A 24851-nucleotide genomic window follows, 5' to 3' on the forward strand; every position below is an offset into this window, starting at 1 on the left:
CCTGTGAGATTCTGTGTTATATCAGCACTTGTCACATAGCGGACGCTCCACCAACCCACTGTGCTCCGTACAACACAGAAAATGACGCAAGTTGTTTTTCTTCATAAATTATCCAATAATATTTCATCCAGTGTATATAGTATATATAGTGAGTATAGAAGTCATGGAGACACGGGGGCGAGCAGGTGCCCTAGTCCGCTAACTTAAACCGCGTGGACCACGGATCATCGCACCGCACACCAGCTCTCCTTTTACCATGGGCATAATACTACTCAGTCAACACAGGGTGAGGGTAACGCAGTGCGGCACATAGCTGATAATAACACATAGAACAGTCCCAGCAAAATACCCAAGATGGTGCACATTACAGAGCCTCATCCTTCCACTGACCTGCTGGGATAAGAGCAGCTGTGACATCAGAACTTCCAGGGCCGACTACCCCACCTGTGGCACCCACAGAGAGAAGGTAACTACAAGCGTAGGAAGATGACAGTCCAGTCAAAGACAGGAGACCAGAGGGTCATAACCTGGCATCTTCAATCATCTCCATGGACCCATGTGACCGGTGGGTCCTATTCCTGGCTTCCCCAAACGGATTCATGGGGCTCAGGTTACTGGTGGGTCCAAATCCTGACTGCCCCAAATGTATCCATATTTCAGTGAATGGCACAGATCTGTATTCTTTCAGACAGGGCTGTGGGATCACCCACACCAGGGATCTGTCTGCACAGGGATCACCCACACCAGGGATCTGTCTGCGCAGGGATCTCCCACACCCAGGATCTGTCTATGCAGGGATCACCCACACGAGGGATCTGTCTGCACAGGGATCACCCACACCTGGGATCTGTCTGCACAGGGATCACCCACACCTGGGATCTGTCTGTGCAGGGATCTCCCACACCCAGGATCTGTCTATGCAGGGATCACACGAGGGATCTGTCTGCACAGGGATCATCCACACCTGGGATCTGTCTGCACAGGGATCACCCACACCTGGGATCTGTCTGCACAGGGATCACCCACACCTGGGATCTGTCTGCGCAAGGATCTCCCACACCCAGGATCTGTCTATGCAGGGATCACCCACACGAGGGATCTGTCTGCACAGGGATCACCCACACCTGGGATCTGTCTGCACAGGGATCACCCACACCTGGGATCTGTCTGCACAGGGATAACCCACACGAGGGATCTGTCTGCACAGGGATCACCCACACGAGGGATCTGTCTGCACAGGGATCACCCACACCAGGGATCTGTCTGCACAGGGATCACCCACACCAGGGATCTGTCTGCACAGGGATCACCCACACCTGGGATCTGTCTGCACAGGGGTCTCCCACACCCGGGATCTGTCTGTGCAAGTATCACCCACACCAGGGATCTGTCTGCACAAGGATTGCCCACACCAGGGATCTGTCTGCACAGGGATCACCCACACCTGGGATCTGTCTGCACAGGGATCACCCACACCTGGGATCTGTCTGCGCAGGGATCTCCCACACCCAGGATCTGTCTATGCAGGGATCACACGAGGGATCTGTCTGCACAGGGATCATCCACACCTGGGATCTGTCTGCACAGGGATCACCCACACCTGGGATCTGTCTGCGCAAGGATCTCCCACACCCAGGATCTGTCTATGCAGGGATCACCCACACAAGGGACCTGTCTGCACAGGAATCACCCACACCTGGGATCTGTCTGCACAGGGATCACCCACACGAGGGATCTGTCTGCACAGGGATCACCCACACCAGGGATTTGTCTGCACAGGGATCACCCACACCAGGGATCTGTCTGCACAGGGATCACCCACACCTGGGATCTGTCTGCGCAGGGGTCTCCCACACCCGGGATCTGTCTGTGCAGGTATCACCCACACCAGGGATCTGTCTGCACAAGGATTGCCCACACCAGGGATCTGTCTGCACAGGGATCACCCACACCAGGGATCTGTCTGCACAGGGATCACCCGCACCAGGGATCTGTCTGCACAGGGATCACCCACACCAGGGATCTGTCTGCACAGGGATCATCCACACCAGGAATCTGTCTGCACTGGGATCACCCACACCAGGAATCTGTCTGCACAGGGATCACCCACACCTGGGATCTGTCTGCGCACAGGGATCACCCACACCTGGGATCTGTCTGCGCAGGGGTCTCCCACACCCGGGATCTGTCTGTGCAGGTATCACCCACACCAGGGATCTGTCTGCACAAGGATCGCCCACACCAGGGATCTGTCTGCACAGGGATCACCCCACACCAGGGATCTGTCTGCACAGGGATCACCCGCACCAGGGATCTGTCTGCACAGGGATCACCCACACCAGGAATCTGTCTGCACAGGGATCACCCACACCAGGAATCTGCACAGGGATCACCCACACCAGTCGGAAGCTTTTTTCTGCCTTTACCGCAGTCTGGATGATTTGCTCACGTTGGTGAATATACCGCAGTTCTCCCTGTTACTTGTGTGTGTGTGTATATATATATATATATAAATATATATATATATATACACACTGTATACACTGGATTAAATGACTTATTATGAAGATGACTATCTTGTGACGTCCTCTGTTGTGAATACACCATATTACAATGTGTCAGTGTAGACAAAGCTCTGAGATGCGGTGGGCTCTGCTACATCTGCCATCCTGTGTCACCTGCTCTCTCTCCTGTGTTTCAGGTTCTCCTCATCTTCCCTCATCTTCTCAATGGTTGTCATTGGAAAACGACTCCCATCCCATGCTGCACCCCCCAATCCAAGAGCGAGAGTTCTGCGGCCCGGGTAAGATGCCAGTGCATTGCGCCATTTCATTTTCAGGAGTGACGTCCATTCTGATGCGCCGGTCTCCTGTCTAGTATCACACCCTACATCCACTATACGCCATTGGCGTTTGTGGAGACACAGGGGGTCAGCAGGTGCCCTAGTCCACTGACTCAAGACTGTATGGACCAGCGATCGTCCCACCGTGCCCTAGTCCACTGACTCGAGACTGCATGGACCAGGGATCGTCCCATCGTGCCCTAGTCCACTGACTCGAGACTGCATGGACCAGCGATCGTCCCACCGTGCCCTAGTCCACTGACTCGAGACTGCATGGACCAGCGATCGTCCCACCGTGCCCTAGTCCACTGACTCGAGACTGCATGGACCAGGGATCGTCCCACCGTGCCCTAGTCCACTGACTCGAGACTGCATGGACCAGCGATCGTCCCACCGTGCCCTAGTCCACTGACTCGAGACTGCATGGACCAGCGATCGTCCCACCGTGCCCTAGTCCACTGACTCGAGACTGCATGGACTAGAGATCGTACCACCTTGCCCTAGTCCACTGACTCGAGACCGCATGGACCAGGGATGATCCCACCGAACGACCGCTCTTCTTCTACCGTGGACTTGATACTACTCAGACAACACAGGGTGAAGGTATCACAGTGTGGTAATACTTATACCCCAAAGCTGGCAGGTAACCAGGCCCATTATGTAGATGGGGACTGTAGACTCAGGGAAGCCATCACCGCAGGGGTCTCACATACAGTCCCAGGTGAGGGCTTATGGAATGTTCTTCATTCTGTGAGCTAAGGAAAATGTGTAAGGGGGAGGGAGGAAAAGACGCCCCATGGTTATTCATGCAGTTGGGAGAGTGACTTTGAAGGGAGAGGATCGAGGTTGGCGTCCTGGAGGACATGAATGGATGATCTATGGAGTTCGGAGATTGGTTGTTGACTGGAGGGGTATCCATGAGATACGATCATGATATCCATCGTCTGGAGGAACATAGGCTGTGACTGCACACTATACCGGCTGGAGATACCAAAAGCTGTGGGCCAACCACAAGTTGGGAGACAGTGAGTATCTCCTGCTGTGGGGCCAGTGGAACTACCGATCCTAAGTTGGGAACTTGTGGACTGAGGACATTGTATTTTGGTCATCTACCTAAATTTGTTGTATAACCGTGGACAGAAGAAATAAAGCGAGCTGCATTGTTAACCTGCCTAGGTGATTATTACAACCCACAACCTTAGATCTTCACATGCGCCATCTTGGGGTATTTTGCTGGATCTGTTCTACATGTTTGCCTGTTTTGTGGTATAATAAAGTATTGCCTCACTGAGTTACCCTCACACTGTGTTGTCTGAGAAGTATCCACCGACACTCGGTCAGATTTAATCCAGGAACCATGGGATGCGGAGGACGCCATGTGTGGATGCAATGGATACTAGTCGGTTCTCGTGAATTATGTGAGGAATTACCCAGGAAAGGACAAGCACTAGGAGAAGGATGACTGGAATTCTATCTTTTCTGGCTAATTAAGATAGGGGGGCAATATAAATGACACAGCATTTAATCTTAATTATCGTCTGGAGAACAGTCTATGGATAAGAACCATAGACTGTTGTCATATGAGTCTTAAACGTTGATTCTTGATATTTTTGAATGGCTGCTGTTTGTCCCTTATATCAGCTCCTACAGCTTATTGTCCACCATCTTTGCAAGACAAGGATGCAGGGTAATTGAACAATGGTTGTGTAATAATATGTTGATTGGGCATTGTATAAGGTCCTTTGGCTTGTTGACTTGCAAAACAGCGGAGGAAAAGCTATGCAAATTGATTAAATACTCAAACAATGAAAGTTAAACTCATCCCACCTCCCTCCTAACTTGTGGATGATGACCTGAGCCACATTTGTTGGTATAAAAAAGGATTTCTATTGTTCTGTAAAGAAAACCAGAGACTCTTTACAAAACCACAGCCAGCAACACTCTACAGGACAGGAGCCAGGACATTATGAAGGGACGCAGATTTGACATTTTGAAGGATGTCAGCACAGAGAACCATCACTGAGCCATGGATACGTTTGGGGTAGTCAGGATTTGGACCCACCGGTAACCTGAGCCCCATGGACACGTTTGGAAAAGCCAAGAATGAGACCCACAGATCACCTGGCTCCATGGAGATGTTCAGAGAAGCCAGGTTGTGACCATCCGGTTACCTGGCCCTTGTACCTCAATGCACTGTCATCTTCCTACGCTTGTCGTTACCTTCTCTCTGTGGGTGCCACAGGTGGGGTAGTCGGCCCTGGGAGCTCTGAAGTAACAGCTGCCATTATCCCAGTAATGTGCTCCATCTTGGGGAATTTAGCTGGGACTGTTCTATGTGCTAGCTGCCTGTTTGGTGGTTAAAGTATTGGGATGGGTTGGATTGGGTTAAGTGGGATGGGACCTGATCCGTGGGGTCTCAGGCCAGTGGATGAGAGCACCCACTGACCCCCTGTGTCTCCACAGTATATACTGTATGTATGCTCTATGCCCTTGTCTTCTGCACTAGTGCTTTACACTGATGATGTTTTCTATGTTTCAGCTCCTCCGTCCCTTGGGACCCGCAGCCCACTACTGTTACCCCCCGACTGCTTACCCCTTCCTCCAGGTAATGACTCCACAGTTAGGGACTATAGAGCTGGGGACATCTCTTTCATCTACGACCTCAGCTTTCTCATCTGAAGCTCTTATGGCAGGAGGATTATTTCATATAATTTTCTCGGTTTATTTCTAACTAGTGGAAGCGAGTGCAGCTCTGGAGATGACTGGAGTGATACATGATTTAACTCGGGATGAATAAAGTGCTGTCAGATGATGGGTGGAGTTGTCCTTGATAATGGGTCTTGTCCTTTTCTTCCAGGTCCTGATTTCATTCGTTCTCCGTTTGTCCCCATGATGCCACCTCCCATGAATTTCAGAAACTTTCCCGCTGGTACTCCGCACCCAAGAGAGGTCTGGGAAATGAACATGCAGCCAAGAAAGTTGCTGAATTCAAGGAGGATAAGGAGCCACCCATACCACTCACCTGCCGACCATCCAAGTCACCTGGGATTTAATGATCTTTACTAGCCGGAGTCTCCAGGCTCTCCCTGACTACAGGGGGTGCTGGAGACCAGTGTCTAATCCCCGGGAGAGCACAGGACACATATCTGGATCCTGTGCAGCGTGATTCCCGCGTGTGCTGTGATTCTTGCGTGTGTTGTGTGATTCTTGCGTGTGCTGTGTGATCCCCGCGTGTGCTGTGTGTTCCCTGCCCGTCCGTGCTGTGTTCCCTGCCCGTGCTGTGTTCCCTGCCCGTGCTGTGTGTTCCCCGCCCGTGCTGTGTGTTCCCTGCCCGTGCTGTGTTCCCTGCCCGTGCTGTGTGTTCCCCGCCCGTGCTGTGTGATCCCTGTCCCGTGCTGTGTGTTCCCTGCCCGTGCTGTGTGTTCCCCGCCTGTGCTGTGTGATCCCTGTCCCGTGCTGTGTGTTCCCCGCCCGTGCTGTGTGTTCCCCGCCTGTGCTGTGTGATCCCTGTCCCGTGCTGTTTCCCGCCCCTGTGCTGTGTGTTCCCCGCCCCCATCCTGTGATTGTTCCCCGCCCGTGTTGTGTGTTCCCTGCCCGTGCTGTGTGTTCCCTGCCCGTGCTGTGTGTTCCCTGCCCGTGCTGTGTGTTCCCTGCCCGTGCTGTGTGTTCCCTGCCCGTGCTGTGTGTTCCCTGCCCGTGCTGTGTGTTCCCCGCCCGTGCTGTGTGATCCCTGCCCGTGCTGTGTGTTCCCCGCCTGTGCTGTGTGTTCCCTGCCCGTGCTGTGTGTTCCCTGCCCGTGCTGTGTGTTCCCTGCCCGTGCTGTGTGTTCCCTGCCCGTGCTGTGTGTTCCCCGCCTGTGCTGTGTGTTCCCTGCCCGTGCTGTGTGTTCCCCGCCCGTGCTGTGTGTTCCCTGCCCGTGCTGTGTGTTCCCTGCCCGTGCTGTGTGTTCCCTGCCCGTGCTGTGTGTTCCCTGCCCGTGCTGTGTGTTCCCTGCCCGTGCTGTGTGTTCCCCGCCTGTGCTGTGTGATCCCTGTCCCGTGCTGTGTGTTCCCCGCCTGTGCTGTGTGATCCCTGTCCCGTGCTGTTTCCCGCCCCTGTGCTGTGTGTTCCCCGCCCCCATCCTGTGATTGTTCCCCGCCCGTGTTGTGTGTTCCCTGCCCGTGCTGTGTGTTCCCTGCCCATGCTGTGTGTTCCCTGCCCGTGCTGTGTGTTCCCTGCCCGTGCTGTGTGTTCCCTGCCCGTGCTGTGTGTTCCCTGCCCGTGCTGTGTGTTCCCTGCCCGTGCTGTGTGTTCCCTGCCCGTGCTGTGTTCCCTGCCCGTGCTGTGTTCCCTGCCTGTGCTGTGTGTTCCCCGCCCGTGCTGTGTGATCCCTGTTCCGTGCTATGTGTTCCCCGCCTGTGATGTGTGTTCCCCACCCGTGCTGTGTGATCCCTGTTCCGTGCTGTTTCCCGCCCCTGTGCTGTGTTCCCCGCCCCATCCTGTGATTGTTCCCCGCCCGTGTTGTGTGATCCCTTCCCGTTCTGTGTGTTCCCTGCCCGTGCTGTGCGATCCTCGTCTGTGCTGTGTTCCCTGCCCATGCTGTGTGTTCCCTGTCTCCGCCCCTGTGCTGTGTTCCCCGCCCCCGTCCCCATGCTGTGATTGTTCCCCGCCCGTGTTGTGTGATCCCCGCCCGTGCTGTGTGTTCCCTGCCCGTGCTGTGTGTTCCCCGCCCGTGCTGTGTGATCCCTGTCCCGTGCTGTGTGTTCCCTGCCCGTGCTGTGTGTTCCCCGCCCGTGCTGTGTGTTCCCCGCCTGTGCTGTGTGATCCCTGTCCCGTGCTGTGTGTTCCCCGCCTGTGCTGTGTGATCCCTGTCCCGTGCTGTTTCCCGCCCCTGTGCTGTGTGTTCCCCGCCCCCATCCTGTGATTGTTCCCCGCCCGTGTTGTGTGTTCCCTGCCCGTGCTGTGTGTTCCCTGCCCGTGCTGTGTGTTCCCTGCCCGTGCTGTGTGTTCCCTGCCCGTGCTGTGTGTTCCCCGCCCGTGCTGTGTGTTCCCTGCCCGTGCTGTGTGTTCCCCACCCGTGCTGTGTGATCCCTGTTCCGTGCTATGTGTTCCCCGCCTGTGATTGTTCCCCGCCCGTGTTGTGTGATCCCTTCCCGTTCTGTGTGTTCCCTGCCCGTGCTGTGTGTTCCCCGCCCATGCTGTGCGATCCTCGTCTGTGCTGTGTTCCCTGCCCATGCTGTGTTCCCTGTCTCCGCCCCTGTGCTGTGTTCCCCGCCCCGTCCCCATGCTGTGATTGTTCCCCGCCCGTGTTGTGTGATCCCCGCCCGTGCTGTGCGATCCTCGTCTGTGCTGTGTTCCCTGCCCATGCTGTGTTCCCTGTCTCCGCCCCTGTGCTGTGTTCCCCGCCCCGTCCCCATGCTGTGATTGTTCCCCGCCCGTGTTGTGTGATCCCCGCCCGTGCTGTGTGTTCCTTGTCTGTGCTGTGTATTTCTCGCCCGTGCTGTGTGATCCCTGCCCCGTGCTGTGTGTTCCCCTCCCGTGCTGTGTGTTCCCTGCCCGTGCTGTGTGTTCCCTGCCCGTGCTGTGTGTTCCCTGCCCGTGCGGTGTGTTCCCCTGCCCGTGCGGTGTGTTCCCCTGCCCATGCTGTGTGTTCCCTGTCTCCGCCCCTGTGCTGTGTTCCCCGCCCCCGTCCCCATGCTGATTGTTCCCCGCCCATGTTGTGTGATCCCCGCCCGTGCTGTGTGTTCCTTGTCTGTGCTGTGTATTTCTCGCCCGTGCTGTGTGATCCCTGCCCCGTGCTGTGTGTTCCCCGCCCCGTGCTTTCACCGCCCCGTGCTGTGTGTTCCCTGCCCGTGCTGTGTGTTCCCTGCCCGTGCTGTGTGTTCCCTGCCCGTGCTGTGTGTTCCCTGCCCGTGCGGTGTGTTCCCTGCCCGTGCGGTGTGTTCCCTGCCCGTGCGGTGTGTTCCCCTGCCCGTGCGGTGTGTTCCCCTGCCCGTGCGGTGTGTTCCCCTGCCCATGCTGTGTGTTCCCTGTCTCCGCCCCTGTGCTGTGTTCCCCGCCCCCGTCCCCATGCTGTGATTGTTCCCCGCCCGTGTTGTGTGATCCCCGCCCGTGCTGTGTATTCCTTGTCTGTGCTGTGTATTTCTCGCCCGTGCTGTGTGATCCCTGCCCCGTGCTGTGTGTTCCCCGCCCCGTGCTTTCACCGCCCCGTGCTGTGTGTTCCCTGCCCGTGCTGCGTGTTCCCTGCCCGTGCTGCGTGTTCCCCGCCCGTGCTGCGTGTTCCCTGCCCGTGCTGCGTGTTCCCTGCCCGTGCTGTGTGTTCCCTGCCCGTGCTGTGTGTTCCCTGCCCGTGCTGTGTGTTCCCTGCCCGTGCTGTGTGTTCCCTGCCCGTGCTGTGTGTTCCCTGCCCGTGCTGTGTGTTCCCTGCCCGTGCTGTGTGTTCCCTGCCCGTGCTGTGTGTTCCCTGCCCGTACGGTGTGTTCCCCTGCCCGTGCTGTGTGTTCCCCTGCCCGTGCTGTGTGTTCCCCTGCCCGTGCTGTGTGTTCCCCTGCCCGTGCTGTGTGTTCCCCGCCCGTGCTGTGTGTTCCCCGCCCGTGCTGTGTTCCCCGCCCGTGCTGTGTGTTCCCCGCCCGTGCTGTGTGTTCCCCGCCCTTGCTGTGTGTTCCCCGCCCGTGCTGTGTGTTCCCCGCCCGTGCTGTGTTCCCCGCCCGTGCTGTGTGTTCCCCGCCCGTGCTGTGTTCCCCGCCCGTGCTGTGTGTTCCCCGCCCGTGGTGTGTGTTCCCCGCCCGTGCTGTGTGTTCCCCGCCCGTGCTGTGTTCCCCGCCCGTGCTGTGTGTTCCCCGCCCGTGCTGTGTGTTCCCCGCCCGTGGTGTGTGTTCCCCGCCCGTGCTGTGTGTTCCCCGCCCGTGCTGTGTGTTCCCTGCCCGTGCTGTCTGATCTCCGCCCGTGCTTGTGTGATCCCTACCCTGTGCTGTGTGATCCCCGCCCCGTGCTGTGTGATCCCCGCCCGTGCTGTGTTGACCCCGCGCTGTGAGAGCCCTGCCTCAGTTTCTGGCGCTGTGCTGCTTTTTTGGGATTTTTGCACTTTTTTTTCCCTGAAGTGAAGGTTTCCTCTTTTCTTGTAATGAAGCTCCGAGGAGGATGTCTAGAAACCACTGATGGAGTTTTCACGCCTCAGATTCAGGGGGCTGGGGGCAGAAGCTCCTCTAAGCTCCTTCTAAACTACAGTAATGGGTCACCTTGGTACAATATAGCATTAAGCCCCTGGAAGATGTCACCCGTGTCCTGCTGACATCGTAGTATGTGCACTGTGAAGAAAGTATTAGCCCCCTTGCTGCTACCAGAGTTCTGTTCTTACATTTCAGTCTCCTTGTTCCGTTATTAATCTTTGGGGTCAGCGGCGGTTTATGCCGAGGCACTGGCGGTTTATGCCGAGGCACTGGCGGTTTATGCCGAGGCACTGGCGGTTTATGCCGAGGCAGCGGCATCATGTGGGTTGCACGCACTCAGCGTAAGGCGAGTATTTTGCACCCGTCAACGGTCAGTGCTCCCTGAGGCTCAGCCGCCAGTCCAGTATTATCCCCACACAAATGTAATGTCTTTCTAGGACTTTCTGCCATTTTACCCTCTAGTTTTTTTCTGATTCTTGCTGAATTGTAACATTTTTTAATTTGTATTAAATTTTTTAATGTAAAAGTTGTATTATTCTTAACTGATTACTAAACCTGTTCCTATGTGTAACTGTAGCCCTATCTCTATCCCATCACCTTTTTCCTAGCCCCAGCCCTAACCTTATCCCTCACCGTAAACCGAGCCTAATCCCTGACCCTGGCCGTAACCCTATCCCTAGTGAGTGTGCACTCATACTTAAGTATGCTGGCCCCGTTTTTCATCTCAGCCCCATTCTACCGTACATCACTACTGTCAAGGGGGTATTTCGCATGCCTCCTCAGCACCGCCCTTCTCACGACGGTCACCAGAACTGTATGATGTTATTACATGGACTGCACCACACAGGATAATTACAGGGGGGTACCATCTCGGTCACAAACTTTCTGTATAATGTGACCACTTGGCACTGTGCTTTAAAGGCGTGAAGATGCTGCCTACAGTCCAGTTGAAGATCTTGGCATAGAAAAATTAAAATCCATAAGACTGCTTCAAAGGAAGAAAGTTCTTGCAGTCTAACATGTTACCTTCACATGACTCCCATACAGATGACCGCCTCCTTTGGAAACAGGTAATTAAGGAAACTCCTTACAGCTAGCAGATGAGAGGCCAAGCTTTGCTTGAATGCACAAGAATGTGTAGAAGGGCAGATTTACGACCGGTAGAGGTAAGAGCCCCAGCTAAAAAGAAAACGTAAAATCCTTTGTCTACCTTAAAGAAATTATGAAGTGAGGTTTTATGAACTGTGTCGATATAACAGATAAGAAAGTCATATTTTCAGAAACGTGATGAAATGGGGAGTGCAAAGCATGGTTTCATGTCACTGGTCGATGGCCGGCCTGCTGCCAAATGGACATCAGCCACATACAGTTGTGGCCAAAAGTATTGACACCCCTGCAATTCTGTCAGATAATACTCAGTTTCTTCCTGAAAATGATTGCAAACACAAATTCTTTGGTATTATTATCTTCATTTAATTTGTCTTAAATGAAAAAACACAAAAAGAATTGTCCTAAAGCCAAATTGGATATAATTCCACACCAAACATAAAAAAGAGGGTGGACAAAAGTATTGGCACTGTTCGAAAAATCATGTGATGCTTCTCTAATTTGTGTAATTAACAGCACCTGTAACTTACCTGTGGCACCTAACAGGTGTTGGCAATAACTAAATCACACTTGCAGCCAGTTGACATGGATTAAAGTTGACTCAACCTCTGTCCTGTGTCCTTGTGTGCACCACATTGAGCATGGAGAAAAGAAAGAAGACCAAAGAACTGTCTGAGGACTTGAGAAACCAAATTGTGAGGAAGCATGAGCAATCTCAGGGCTACAAGTCCATCTCCAAAGACCTGAATGTTCCTGTGTCTACCGTGCGCAGTGTCATCAAGAAGTGTAAAGCCCATGGCACTGTGGCTAACCTCCCTAGATGTGGACGGAAAAGAAAAATTGACAAGAGATTTCAACGCAAGATTGTGCAGATATTGGATAAAGAACCTCGACTAACATCCAAACAAGTTCAAGCTGCCCTGCAGTCCGAGGGTACAACAGTGTCAACCCGTACTATCCGTCGGCGTCTGAATGAAAAGGGACTGTAAGGTAGGAGACCCAGGAAGACCCCACTTCTTACCCCGAGACATAAAAAAGCCAGGCTGGAGTTTGCCAAAACTTACCTGAAAAAGCCTAAAACATTTTGGAAGAATGTTCTCTGGTCAGATGAGACAAAAGTAGAGCTTTTTGGGCAAAGGCATCAACATAGTTTACAGGGGAAAAAAAGAGGCATTCAAAGAAAAAAACATGGTCCCTACAGTCAAACATGGCAGAGGTTCCCTGATGTTTTGGGGTCGCTTTGCTGCCTCTGGCACTGGACTGCTTGACCGTGTGCATGGCATTATGAAGTCTGAAGACTACCAACAAATTTTGCAGCATAATGTAGGGCCCAGTGTGAGAGCTGGGTCTCCCTTAGAGGTCATGGGTCTTCCAGCAGGACAATGACCCAAAACACACTTCAAAAAGCACTAGAAAATGGTTTGAGAGAAAGCACTGGAGACTTCTAAGGTGGTCAGCAATGAGTCCAGACCTGAATCCCATAGAACACATGTGGAGAGATCTAAAAATGGCAGTTTGGAGAAGGCACCCTTCAAATATCAGGGACCTGGAGCAGTTTGCCAAAGAAGAATGGTCTAAAATTCCAGCAGAGCATTGTAAGAAACTCATTGATGGTTACCGGAAGCGGTTGGTCGCAGTTATTTTGGCTAAAGGTTGTGCAACCAAGTACTAGGCTGAGGGTGCCAATACTTTTGTCTGGCCCATTTTTGGAGTTTTGTGTGAAATGATCAATGTTTTGCTTTTTGCTTCATTCTCTTTTGTGTTTTTTCATTTAAGACAAATTAAATGAAGATAATAAAACCAAAGAATTTGTGTTTGCAATCAGTTTCAGGAAGAAACTGAGTATTATCTGACAGAATTGCAGGGGTGTCAATACTTTTGGCCACAACTGTAGATGGCAATATCTATGCCATGTCTAGTATCTATGAACAGATAAAACTGATAGGAAAGATGACTGTAATATCTCCTGCCGGGGACCTTCAGGGGGGAAGATATCGTAAAAGCTGAGAGTCTCATAATTTGTTAAGGTTTAGACACATTCTATAGTTCTCTGCAGTCCAGCCCTGTTATAAGTCAGCAGAGGAGAGGTGTGTGTGTGTCCCTTGTGTCAATAAAAAGTCAATACCAACTATGATCTTTGGTCAATGCCAGGAAGACTCCGTGCTGTATAGGATTGATCCACGTTTCACTGGAGTTCTTCCCTCCATAAATCTGAGCCATTTCTATCAGGTTTAATAATTTACTTTTGTTATTCATTTTATGCAATTGTATATGTTGAATTGTTTTGTCACTTTTGCAAAATCTTTTGTATGTTTTTATAAACACTGCCAAATTTTGGATTAAATATGTAAAAAGTGTAATATCTTAGTTCCTCTTACTCTATAAACCACATCCCCAAAGCCATGCACTATCTGTAGCCGGTGTCCTATCGGCCTGTAAAGTGATTGGTGGTGGCAGATAGTGTTGGGAACTGGTCTGGGACGATTGGTTGCCCAATACATCTGGCAAACCTCGCAGATCTGACATGTTATGTGATGCCACTCTCCATAATATGAATGTGATGCATGATTATGGAGACATGGGGGTCAGCGGGTGCCCTAGTCCGCTAGCCAAAACCATATGGACCAGGGCCCATCCCACCGTATGCCTGCTCTGCTTTCAATGTGGACATAGCACTAGTCAGACAAAACGGAGAGGTTAAAACTGTGGCAATACTTTATTGAACCACAAAATACACAACAACATAGAACAGTTCCCACACAATATCCAAGCTGGTGCAAATTGCAGAGTCTCTCCCTTCCGCTGACTCACCGGGATAAGAGCAATTGTGACTTCAGAGCTTCCAGAGTCGACTACCCAACCTGTGTCATGCACACAGAGAGGAGGTAATGACAAGTAAGGTGACAGTCCATTCAGGTACAAGGCCAGATGACAAGAGGGTCACAACCTGGCTTCTCTGGACATCTCTATGAAGCCAGGTGACCGGTGGGTTCGATTCCTGGCTTTCTCCAAATGTATACATGGGGATCAGGTCATCGGTGGATCCAAATCCTAACTACCCCAAACGTGACCATGGGTTCAGTGATGGTCAATGGAGCCGGGTCTGTGGTCCCATAAGCTGACATCCTGTATAAAAACAAATCTGTGTCCCTCGTGATGGAGCTATGATTTCTTGGCTGCTGTCTTGTAGAGTCTCTGGTTCTTTGGATCTCCGGGCTGTCTCTCGAGGTATGTATGTCTCCTGTTACTGACGCATATGACCTCTTTTTATAGCTACGGTAGTTAATATTCAAATATGAAGGGGAAGAAAGGAGACAAACTCAACTCGTGTTGTTTGATTATGTAATCTATTTGCAAAGTTTTTCCTCCTCTGTTCTGCAAGTCAACAAACTAGCTGGCATAGACAATGTGTAATCAACATACAGTGGGGAAAAAAGTATTTAGTCAGCCACCAGTTGTGCAAGTTCTCCAGCTTAAAAAGATGAGCGAGGCCTGTAATTGACATCATAGGTAGACCACAACTATGAGAATCAAAATTAGAAAACATCCAGAAAATCAACTTGTCTGATTTGGGAAGATTTATTTTGCAAACTATGGTGGAAAATAAGTATTTGGTTATCTAAAACATGCAAGATTTCTGCCTCTCACAGACCTGTAACTTCTTCTGTAAGAGTCTCCTCTTTCCTCCACTCATTACCTGTAGTAATGGCACTTGTTTGACCTTGTTATCAGTATAAAAGACACCTGTCCACAGCCTCAAACAGTCACACTCCAAACTCCACTATGGTGAAGACCAAAGAGCTGTCGAAGGACACCAGAAACAAAATTGCAGCCCTGCACCAGGCTGGGAAGACTGAATCTGCAATAGGCAACCAGCTTGGTGTGATGAAATCAACTGTGGAAGCAATAATAAGAAAATGGAAGACATACAAGACCACTGATCATCTCCCTCGATCTGAGGCTCCACGCAAGATCTCACCCTGTGTGGTCAAAATGATCACAAGAACGGTGAGCAAAAATCTCAGAACCACATGGGGGAACCTAGTGAATGACCTGCATAGAGCTGGGACCACCATAACAAAGGTTACCATCAGTAACACATGCCACCAGGGACTCAAATCCTACAGTGCCAGACATAGCCCCCTGCTTAAGCCAGTACATGTCCGGGCCCATCTGAAGTTTGCTAGAGAGCATTTGAATTATCCAGAAGAGTATTGGGAGAATCATATTATCTGATGAAACCAAAGTAGAACTGGTAGAAACAAAACTCGTCGTGTTTGGAGGAGACAGAGTGCTGAGTTGCATTGAAAGAACACCATACCTACTGTGAAGCATGGGGGTCGCAACATCATGCTTTGGCGCTGTTTCTCTGCAAAGGCACCAGGACAACTGATCCGTGTACATGAAAGATTGAATGGGGCCATGTATCGTGAGATTTTGAGTGCAAACCTCCTTCCGTCAGCAAGTGCATTGAAGATGAAACGTGGATGGGTCTTTCAGCATGATAATGATCCCAAGCACACCGCCAGGGCAACGAAGGAGTGGCTTCGTGAAAAACATGAAGGTCCTGGAGTGCCCTAGCCAGTCTCCAGATATCAACCCCATAGAAAACCTCTGAATGGGTTTGAAAATCTGTGTTGCCCAGCGACAGACCCAACCTGACAGGCTGGGGATACTATATGCCCACTTCCCTGACAGATTGTGACACAACTTTCCCACTCCCCTGACAGGCTGTGAGACACACTTTCCCACCATCTGGACAAGCTGTGGATACTACTTTCCCACCACACTGACAGACTGAGGATACCACATTTCTGCCACCCTGTCTGTCAAGGTGATGGGAAAGTAGTGTCCACATTCTGTCAGGGTGAGAGGAAAGCATTATCATCACCCGGGGATACAACTTACTGTACATAGCTTCTGTCACCAGCATTCAGCTTTCTGGACCCTCATAGTCCAGCAGCATAACAGGACCAGTTATTGATCCAGAGCAGGTCCCAGGGTGTTCCTGGTTAAGGCCTTAATTGACGATTCTGGCCATCTCCAGCCAGGAGTCTCAGACTTGTTTGAAGGCGCTGAATGACCTCACAGAGAAGCCCATCTCTGAGTCCCAGAAGGAGAGGCTGTGGCGACACATCATTTATTCTTAATTATGCCATACATATATTTTCAGCAGCCCAGGAGACATAGGCTAATGTCTGAATATTGAGTGTTGAATTTATGTTTTTCTTTAGTGGGTCAAGAACCGTAGACTGTTGTCATATGATTCTTAAAGTTGACTCAGCTCCTTCAGTTATGTTACTATCTTTGGAGGACAGGTATCCGGGGTCATTGAACAATCGATTTTAGCTAATATGTTGATTAACCCTTGTTCTGTCTCCAACATCTGATTCTTTATTCTGCTTGTTAATGCTTACAGTGTTCTCTGGCTCCATCTAGTGACCAGAGTCATAACCGCAGTGTTATTGTGTGTTTGACTTTCATTTTGCCATTCCCTCCATTTGCAATGCATTCTGGTAAGGTAGCGATGCATTCTGGTAAGCTTTTGCAAAGGATTATGGTTAGTTCAGCCCCCATTTTCCCTCCAGTCCACCATTTTCCTTCTACCTGCATTCAGGAAGCATCTCATTTCTCTTCTCCCCTTGTGACAGCATCGCTGGTATGTATTTATGTTTCCTGCATCCAATTCTTGTCTCATACTAGTTTGCTTAGTTAGTTCTCCCCTGGTCACCTATTAGTGAAGATGTTGATTTACATTTTATTATGTACTGTATCTATGAATCCCTGATGAACCCAGTATTGATTGTATGCATATATGTTTGTATTGTAGTTTCACTGCACCAATATACCATCACGTTCAATAAACCACAGATTCAACCTACAATCTCCTTATTGGACCCCAGTATAGCGGTTTAGCTGCCCGTATAAGCTACATGAATTCTGCTTCATTTATTGAGGACAGAACAACCCTTGTATAAGTCTAAGCAGCTTTGTTGACCTGCAAAACAGAGGAGAACCTATGGAGATTGAGTATTTAATCAAACAATGAGTTTAATCTTATCCCTTCTTCCACCTGACCTGTGGATTATGGCCTGAACTACATATGTGGATATAAAAAAGAGTCTCTCTACAGAACAACAGCTGTCTTCCATTGACAATCACTGAACCCATGGAGATGTTTATTTTTATTTTACTCACATAGCGCTTATTAAATGCTCAGCTGTTATGAATGAGTCACCGAAGGAGGAAAAAACAAAAATACAAGCTAAGTCCAGAAAACCGGAGAGGTTGGTAGCTATCGGATTGCAGACCCCTGATCTTATCCACAACAACTAACAGTAGCCGTGGGGGGTTCCTACGATGCCCTAGACCCCTCGATCACAGCCGGAGAACTAAATAGGCCTAAAGAAAGAAAGGGGAAATCTAAACTGCTCCAGAGCAGACCCCAAAGCAATAGGCAGCCCCCAACATATAATGACGGTGAAGCAAGATGAAAACACTAACACAGATAGAAAGATAGGTTGAGCAAACGATGGGGCCCAAGTTAACTAAAAAGGACAGGATAGAAAAGCTGCTGTCTGCAATCCGTAAAAAACCCTACCAAAAAATATCCCAACCGTCTGATAGGAAAAACGCCCTGAAGTCGCTAGGACTTCAAAATGACTATCAGCACTCAGGTAAATTCTGAAGACAGGGCAAAGAGACAAACTGATCAGAGACAAAAATGGAACTTGGCACACCCCCGACCAGGGATGTCTGAACTCCAAAAAACAAGGTAAACAAAACAAAACTAATAAGTTCAATAGCAGAGCAAAAACTTATCTTTGGGAAGCAGGAATCAGACTGGTCTCCAAGAATCCAGCAGAGAAATCACTAGCGACTCAGAAGGGCGTCGGCTGCCTTATATCCAGTCAGCAGTTCCTGTTACCCAGTCATCATCTACCAGATCAGGTGTTTGGTAATCAGCCTCACTACCTTCCTTCACCAGAAGAGGGAGTTCATCAGACATCGACGGTGAAGGGGAAAATGAACTCACAACACTCAGCGCTTTACAGATATTACAGGGAATTAGTCTGATTGCTGTATGTGGAATCGGGAAGGAATTTTTTTCCCCAATGTGAAGCTTACTGGTTTTTTTGTCTTCCTCTTGATCAAAATGTTAGGACAGGTTAGGATAGGATATGGGTTGAACTGGATGGACTTAAAGTCATCCTTCAACCTTAATAACTATGTTACAATTATCATCGCTGTCCCCATTGGGGCTCACAATCTAAATTCCCTATCAATATGTCTTTGGAGTGTGGGAGGAAACCCACATAATCAAGAGGAGATCATACAAACTCCTTGCAGATGTTGTCCTTGGCTGGATTTGAACTCAGGACCCCATAACTGCAAGGCTGCAGTGCTAACTAACCACTGAGCCACCGTGTTGCCCTCTGATGTTTGGAGAAGCCAGGATTGAGACCCACCAGTCGCCTGGCTCCATGCAGATGTTCTGAGAAGCCAGGTTGTGACCCTCCAGTCAACTGGCCTTGTACCTGAATGGATTGTAGTCTCCCTATGCTTGTCGTAACCTCCTCTCTGTGCGTGTGCCACAGGTGGGGTAATCGGCCCTCAGCTTTAAAGTCACAGCTACGCTTATCCCGGCGACTCAGTGGAAGGGTGAGACTCTGTAATGTGCACCATCTTTGGGGATTTTGCTGGGACTGTTCTATGTGTTAGTGTTGTCATGATCCAGTCCAGAGTTTGTTTTCAGCTGTCTACTCTCTGGACTGGTCAAGTGGGGGTTAATCCCCTCTGCCTCGTTTTGGAGCTGGCTGGGCTATTTCAGTCCTCTGCAGCCTGCGGGCCAGCGTCAGCTATAGTCCAAGCTTCCAGGCTAGAGCTACTGACCCATATTATTATTATGCATTTATATAGCGCCATTTATTCCATGGCGCTTTACATGTGAAATGGGGAAATATAGACAAGTATAATAAACATGTGTAAGACAAGGGACACAAGTTCATAGGGAGAGGGGACCCTGCCCGCGAGGGCTCACAGTCTACAGGGATGGGTGAGGATACACTAGGAGAAGGTAGAGCAGGTCATGCGGTGGTTCAGTAGACCGAGGATCATTGCAGGCTGTAGGCTTGTCACAACAGGTGGGTCTTCAGGTTCTTCTTGAAGGTTTCCGTTGATGGTGAGAGTCTGATGTGTTGCAGCAGAGAGTTCCAGAGTATGGGGGAAGCACAGGAGAAGTCTTGTATGTGGTTGTGGGAAGAAGAGATCAGGGGGGAGTAGAGAAGGAGATCTTGACATGATCGAAGGTTGCGTGCGGGTAGGTACCTAGAGACCATGTCACAGATGTATGGAGGAGACAGGTTGTGGATGGCTTTGTATGTCATGGTTAGGGTTTTGAATTGGAGCCTCTGGGCAATAGGAAGCCAGTGAAGGGCCTGGCATAGGGGGGAGGCTGGGGAATAGCGAGGAGACAGGTTGAATAGTCGGGCAGCAGAGTGTAGGATGGACTGGAGCGGAGCCAGAGTGCTAGAGGGGAGGCCAGAGAGTAGGAGGTTGCAGTAGTCGAGGCGGGAGATGATAAGGGCGTGCACTAGTGTTTTTGTGGTTTCGTGGTTGAGGAATGAGCGGATCCGGGAAATATTTTTGAGTTTGAGGCGGCAGGAGGAGGCGAGGGCTTGGATATGTGGTTTGAAAGAGCGCAGAGTCGAGGATCACCCCAAGGCACCGAGCATACGGGACTGGGGAAAGAAAGCAGTCATTGACATTGATGGATAGGTCTAGTGAAGGGGTAGAGTGAGATGGGGGAAAGATGATGAATTCTGTTTTGTCCATGTTCAGTTTGAGAAAGCGAGCAGAGAAGGCTGAGATATACCCTAGTGATACTTCTGTCTCTGACTTCCTGTATGTGTGTTTGACTCGGCTTGATCTCTGGACTCCGCCTCTTATTTTCCATCCTTGATACCACGCTCCCCTCCTGGCTTTGACTCTGGCTTGTACCCCGACTACGTCTTACTTCTCAGGTTTTGGATACCTCGTTCTCGGTAGGCTGACTTCTAGCTTCTCTGACTATGTGCATTGCTGTGACCTCTGGTACTTCGTCTTCCTGTTTGTTGCTGACTCCAGCTTGTCTGAACACTCATTACCTCTGACATCTGTGCTGCTGCTCTGTGTTACTACGCTGTGTGTGCAACCTCTCTTCCCTCACCAGCACCCCCTGGTGGAGGTTGCGCTGTACTGCACTGCAGCAGTACATTACATTATATCTGACCCACACATTTAAAGGTGATTTTGCTTTTTTTTTTCTCTGGTAATGGATCCGCTTTGTAACTTGGCGGATCAAGTGTCCAGGTTGACAGAGATGATGTGGGTTTTTTCTGTGGAACATCGGGCCCTTGCCACGTCTCATACTCTCTTACAGAAAAAACTGATAGACTGCTAAGACCGTGCAGGGAACCACCCCTCGTGCTGTTAGCCGACCTGGTGATTCAGTTGATGTTGTTTTGCACTCTCTCGAACCCCCGGTTAAGCTTCCTTCCTGACACCTTTTCTGGTGAGAAAGATAAATTTTGTATGTTCATTGAGAGTTGTAAATTATTATTTGCTCTCAGACCTCGATCATCTGGGGATGAGACACAGAGGGTAGGGACTATTATCTCCTTACTCAGGGAGGGTCCCCAATCTTGGGCTTTCTCGCTGCCCCCCACTGCCCCTGAACGGATGTCGGTAGATAAGTCCTAGGGCCTCAAAGAACCTATCTATGACAATCCGGATCGTGTCAGGGTGGCAGAGGACACTACACTGTGTTCCAAATTATTATGCAACAACTATTTCCTCCTGTTTTCTCTAAATTCCCTCTATGAATTGCCGTCATTGTTATTTTCCAGTCATCTAATATTCTAGTATAATTGCAATGTTTTTGAACAATCTGCCTATGAAAACAGGATATTTTTAAAAATAAGAAACACTCACAATGCAGGTTCCTAATTATTATGCACAGCAGAGTTTTCAACCTTTTTATTTTTATTTTGAACAAAACAATGGTGAGTTGTGAAGTTATCAGCATTATCAGCTTGTTACAGAATGAAATCAAACAGTTTTCAAGTCAAACCTTTCTTCTGGGTGATGTTACATTTGCACATAGGACCCTTGTTTGAAAGAAGCTTCTGAACTCTCTCGTCCATTGGATTTGTCAGGTTTTGGACGGTTTGTGCTTCAATTGTTTTGTATGTGGACAGAATCCCCTCCCAGAGCTGTTGCTTAGATGTGAGCTGCCTCCCGCCATCATAGACGTTCCTTGTGATGATGCTCCAGAGGTTCTCAATGGGGTTGAGGTCAGGGGAAGATGGTGGCCACACCATAAGTTTGTCCTCCCATAGCAGCCAGAGATGCAGATGTGTTATTTGCAGCATGAGACGGTGCATTATCAGGCATGAATCTCGCTGCGGAAAGCACGGTTCTTCCTCTTGAACCATGGCAGGAAGTGCTGTTTTAGAAACTCCACATAGATTATGGAGTTCATCTTTACCCCTTCAGGGATCCTAAAGGGGCCGACAATCTCTCTCCCCATGATTCCAGCCCAAAACATTACTCCTCCTCCTCCTTATTGGCGCCTTAGCCGTGTTTTCATGGGGTGTCCATCAACCAGCCATCCTCCACTCCATCCATCTGGACCATCGAGCGTTGCACGGCACTCATCAGTCTTCATGTCTCGTTTGGCCCACTGGAGCCGTTTCTGCTTGTGTGCAGTGGATAGAGGTGGTCGACAGGACGGCTTACGCACAGCTGCAAACCTCTGAAGGACCCTGCATCTTGTTGTTCGGGGGACGTTGGAGGCACCAGCATCTTCAAAAACTTGTCTGCTGCTATGACCAGGCATTTTTGCAGCTGCTCTTTTAACCTGACGCAATTGCCTGTTGGAAAGAGTCCTCAATTTTTCCTTATCAGCGCGCACACATGTGTGCTGGGAATCAGCCACATACTTCTTGATTGTGCGATGATCACGATGAAGTGTCTTGGCAATGTTGATTGTAGTCATGCCTTCACCTAAATACTCCACAATTTGTTGCTTCTCAGCAGCCGACACATCCTTTTTCTTTCCCATTTTGGCAAAAAATGTCGGCTGCTTAATAATGTGGAACAGCCTTCTTCAGTAGTCTTGCCTTTATTTGGACACACCTGCCAAACTAATGTGCACAGGTATCTGCAATTGCTTTCAGTGATATAAAGAGCCATGACACACATCACCATCAATGAGTTTAAATGACAAACAAAAAAATTCTAACCTTATCACTCCGAAACTCTTTTTGCATAATAATTTGGAACACAGTTTATAATGGGTCTGCTCCAGGGAAAGCGCTCAGCCGAGTGGTGTTGCACAGCGAGAGGTTCCGTTACTCCCGGCTAATCCAGTTGTTTTACTTCCATCTGAACCTATGGAGGGTGGGGGCCACCAACCTCGAGGAAAAGGAGAGGAGATGGCGGCGTGAAGGAAAGTTGTGTTTTCACTGCGGAGATCCCGGACATTGGAAAAAGGACTGCTCCTCTTGTCCACTGACCAACAAGCGGCAGAGTCTGGGTTATTTTCGTGGAAGTCACCCAAACTCTCAGGTACCTTTTTCTGCATTTTCAAATATTTGGTTGGAAGTGAAACTTTGTGGCGGGAGTGGCTCCGCATCCACTTCTGCTTTCGTGGACTGCGGGTCATCCATGAACTTTATTGACTCGGTCACCAAGTGTAAGTTAGGGACAGTCAGGCTGGAGACTCCTATTCATGTTATTGCCATTGACAAAACACCACTGGCTAAGAATGTCATCAAATTTGTCTCAGAGGAGTTTCTCCTTAAAGTGGGTTCCTTGCATCTGGAACGTATTTCATGCTTTGTTATGGACAATCTGCCTGCGGGACTGGTGTTGGGGTTCCCCTGGTTGCAATTACATAATCCTGTGATAGACTGTGAATCTCGGGACATTGTTAAATGAGGTCCCAATTGTTCTAAGAGATGTCTTGTTTCTGTATCTGTATCCTCCGTCAGTCTGGAGGGTATTCCGGAGTACATGAAGGACTTTGAGGATATGTTTTCCGAAAAGGAGGCTGAGGTTCTACCACCACACCGTCCATTCAATTGTGCTGTTGATCTTGTTCCCGGTGCCAAATAGCCCAAAGCCCATCTATACAATCTCTCTGCCCCTGAATGGGCCACTATGAAGGAGTATAGCTCTGATAGCCTCCGTAAAGGGCACATTCAGCCATCTGTCTCTCCCGTGGCGGCAGGGTTCTTTTTCGTGCAGAAAAAGGATGGTGGTTTACACCCATGCCTCGATTTTCGAGAACTTAATAAAATCACTATACGAAACACTTATCCCCTTCCACTTATACCCAATTTTTACAATCAGTTGTCAGGGGCCAGGTGGTTCTCTAAGTTGGACCTCAGGGGGGCATACAATCTCATCCATATGCGGGAGGGGGATGAGTGGAAAACTTCATTTCTCACTTCTGAGGGTCTGTTTGAGAATTTGGTTATACCCTTTGGTCTAACAGTTTTTCAGAATTTTATGAATCATGTATTTTCAGATTTTATTGGGCATTTTATGGTAATTTATTTGGATGACATTCTCATATATTCTTCTGACAGTCACATGGGCCACTTCCGAGCGGTTCTTCTGAGGCTTAGGGAGAACTCACTATTTGCTAAACCAGAGAAGTGTTCATTTTTTTGCTTAGCAATTGTCCTTCCTAGGGGTCACTTTGTCTGCTCAGGGGTTTCGTGTGGACCCTAGGAAGGTTCAGGCTATTTTGGATTGAGTGCGACCCAGAGATCTCAAGGATCTTCAGCAATTTCTGGGTTTCGCCAATTATTATAGAACATTCATCAAGGGGTTTTCTCACGTGGTAAAACCTCTCACGGATTTAACTCGTAAGGGGGCTGATCTCAAATACTGGTCAGCTCCAGCTCTGGCGGCATTTTCTTCTTTGAATAACTGTTTCATGACCGCCCCTGTATTGGTTCAACCTGATTTGTCTAAACCATTTACCGTAGAGGTGGATGCCTCGGAGGTGGGAGTGGGGTCTGTGTTGTCCCAGGGGCCCATCATGTTGACTAACTTAAGACCATGTACCTTCTTTCGATTAAATTTTCCTCTGCTGAGAGGAATTATGATGTGGGTAACTGGGAGCTATTGGCCATTAAATTGGCGTTTGAAGAATGGAGGCATTTTTTGGAGGGGGCTGTCTATCGTATCAATGTCATTACGAGAACCTGGCTCACATCGAGTCTGCCAAACGTTTGACTCCGAGACAGGCAAGGTGGTCACTTTTTTTTTCCCCGATTTTCAGTTTTCTATTACTTTCAGACCGGGGTCCAAGAATGTGAAGGCTGATGCTTTATCTCGTAGTCTGGATCTAGTTTCACCTCCTGAACCTCCTTCCTTCATTCCTCAGCGCAGAGTGGTGGTAGCTGCGGTGTCCTTGGCATTGGAACAAGAGATTCATGAGGCCCAATCTCTTCTTCGGTCATACCTGATAATAAGCTCTTTGTGCTTGTTCAGTATCAGTTAAGGGTGCTTCGGGAGTTCCATGACTCGGCTTTGAGTGGGCATCCAGGAATCTCGGCCACTCGTAAAGCCATCACTAGGCTGTTTTAGCGGCCTTCCTTTGCTTCTGACATCACTGGGTTTGTGTCTTCCTGTGAAACTTGTGCTTAAACCCTCCCATAACCGTCCGGCCGGGGAATTGGTGCCACTGCCAATTCCAG

The 24851-nt window shown here is 49.8% G+C and overlaps 1 protein-coding gene across 8 annotated transcripts in view; it reads left to right on the forward strand.

Moving 5' to 3' along the window:
- LOC141075712 (PC-esterase domain-containing protein 1A-like) overlaps positions 1-10516 on the forward strand; it is a 173952-nt gene extending 163436 nt beyond the window's left edge. For all 8 annotated transcript variants that reach the window (XM_073562859.1, XM_073562854.1, XM_073562858.1 and 5 more), the window contains 3 exons: positions 2702-2803; positions 5382-5447; positions 5700-10516. In XM_073562859.1, the coding sequence (XP_073418960.1) occupies positions 2702-2803; positions 5382-5447; positions 5700-5908 (377 nt within the window). In that variant the 3' untranslated portion in view covers positions 5909-10516. The remainder of the gene's footprint in view (positions 1-2701; positions 2804-5381; positions 5448-5699) is intronic.
- Positions 10517-24851: the final 14335 nt, after the last annotated feature.

This window comes from Dendrobates tinctorius, unplaced genomic scaffold, assembly GCF_039654945.1.
Source record: "Dendrobates tinctorius isolate UK_male_01 unplaced genomic scaffold, ASM3965494v1 ptg000367l, whole genome shotgun sequence".
In the NCBI taxonomy this organism is placed as follows: Eukaryota; Metazoa; Chordata; class Amphibia; order Anura; family Dendrobatidae; genus Dendrobates; species Dendrobates tinctorius.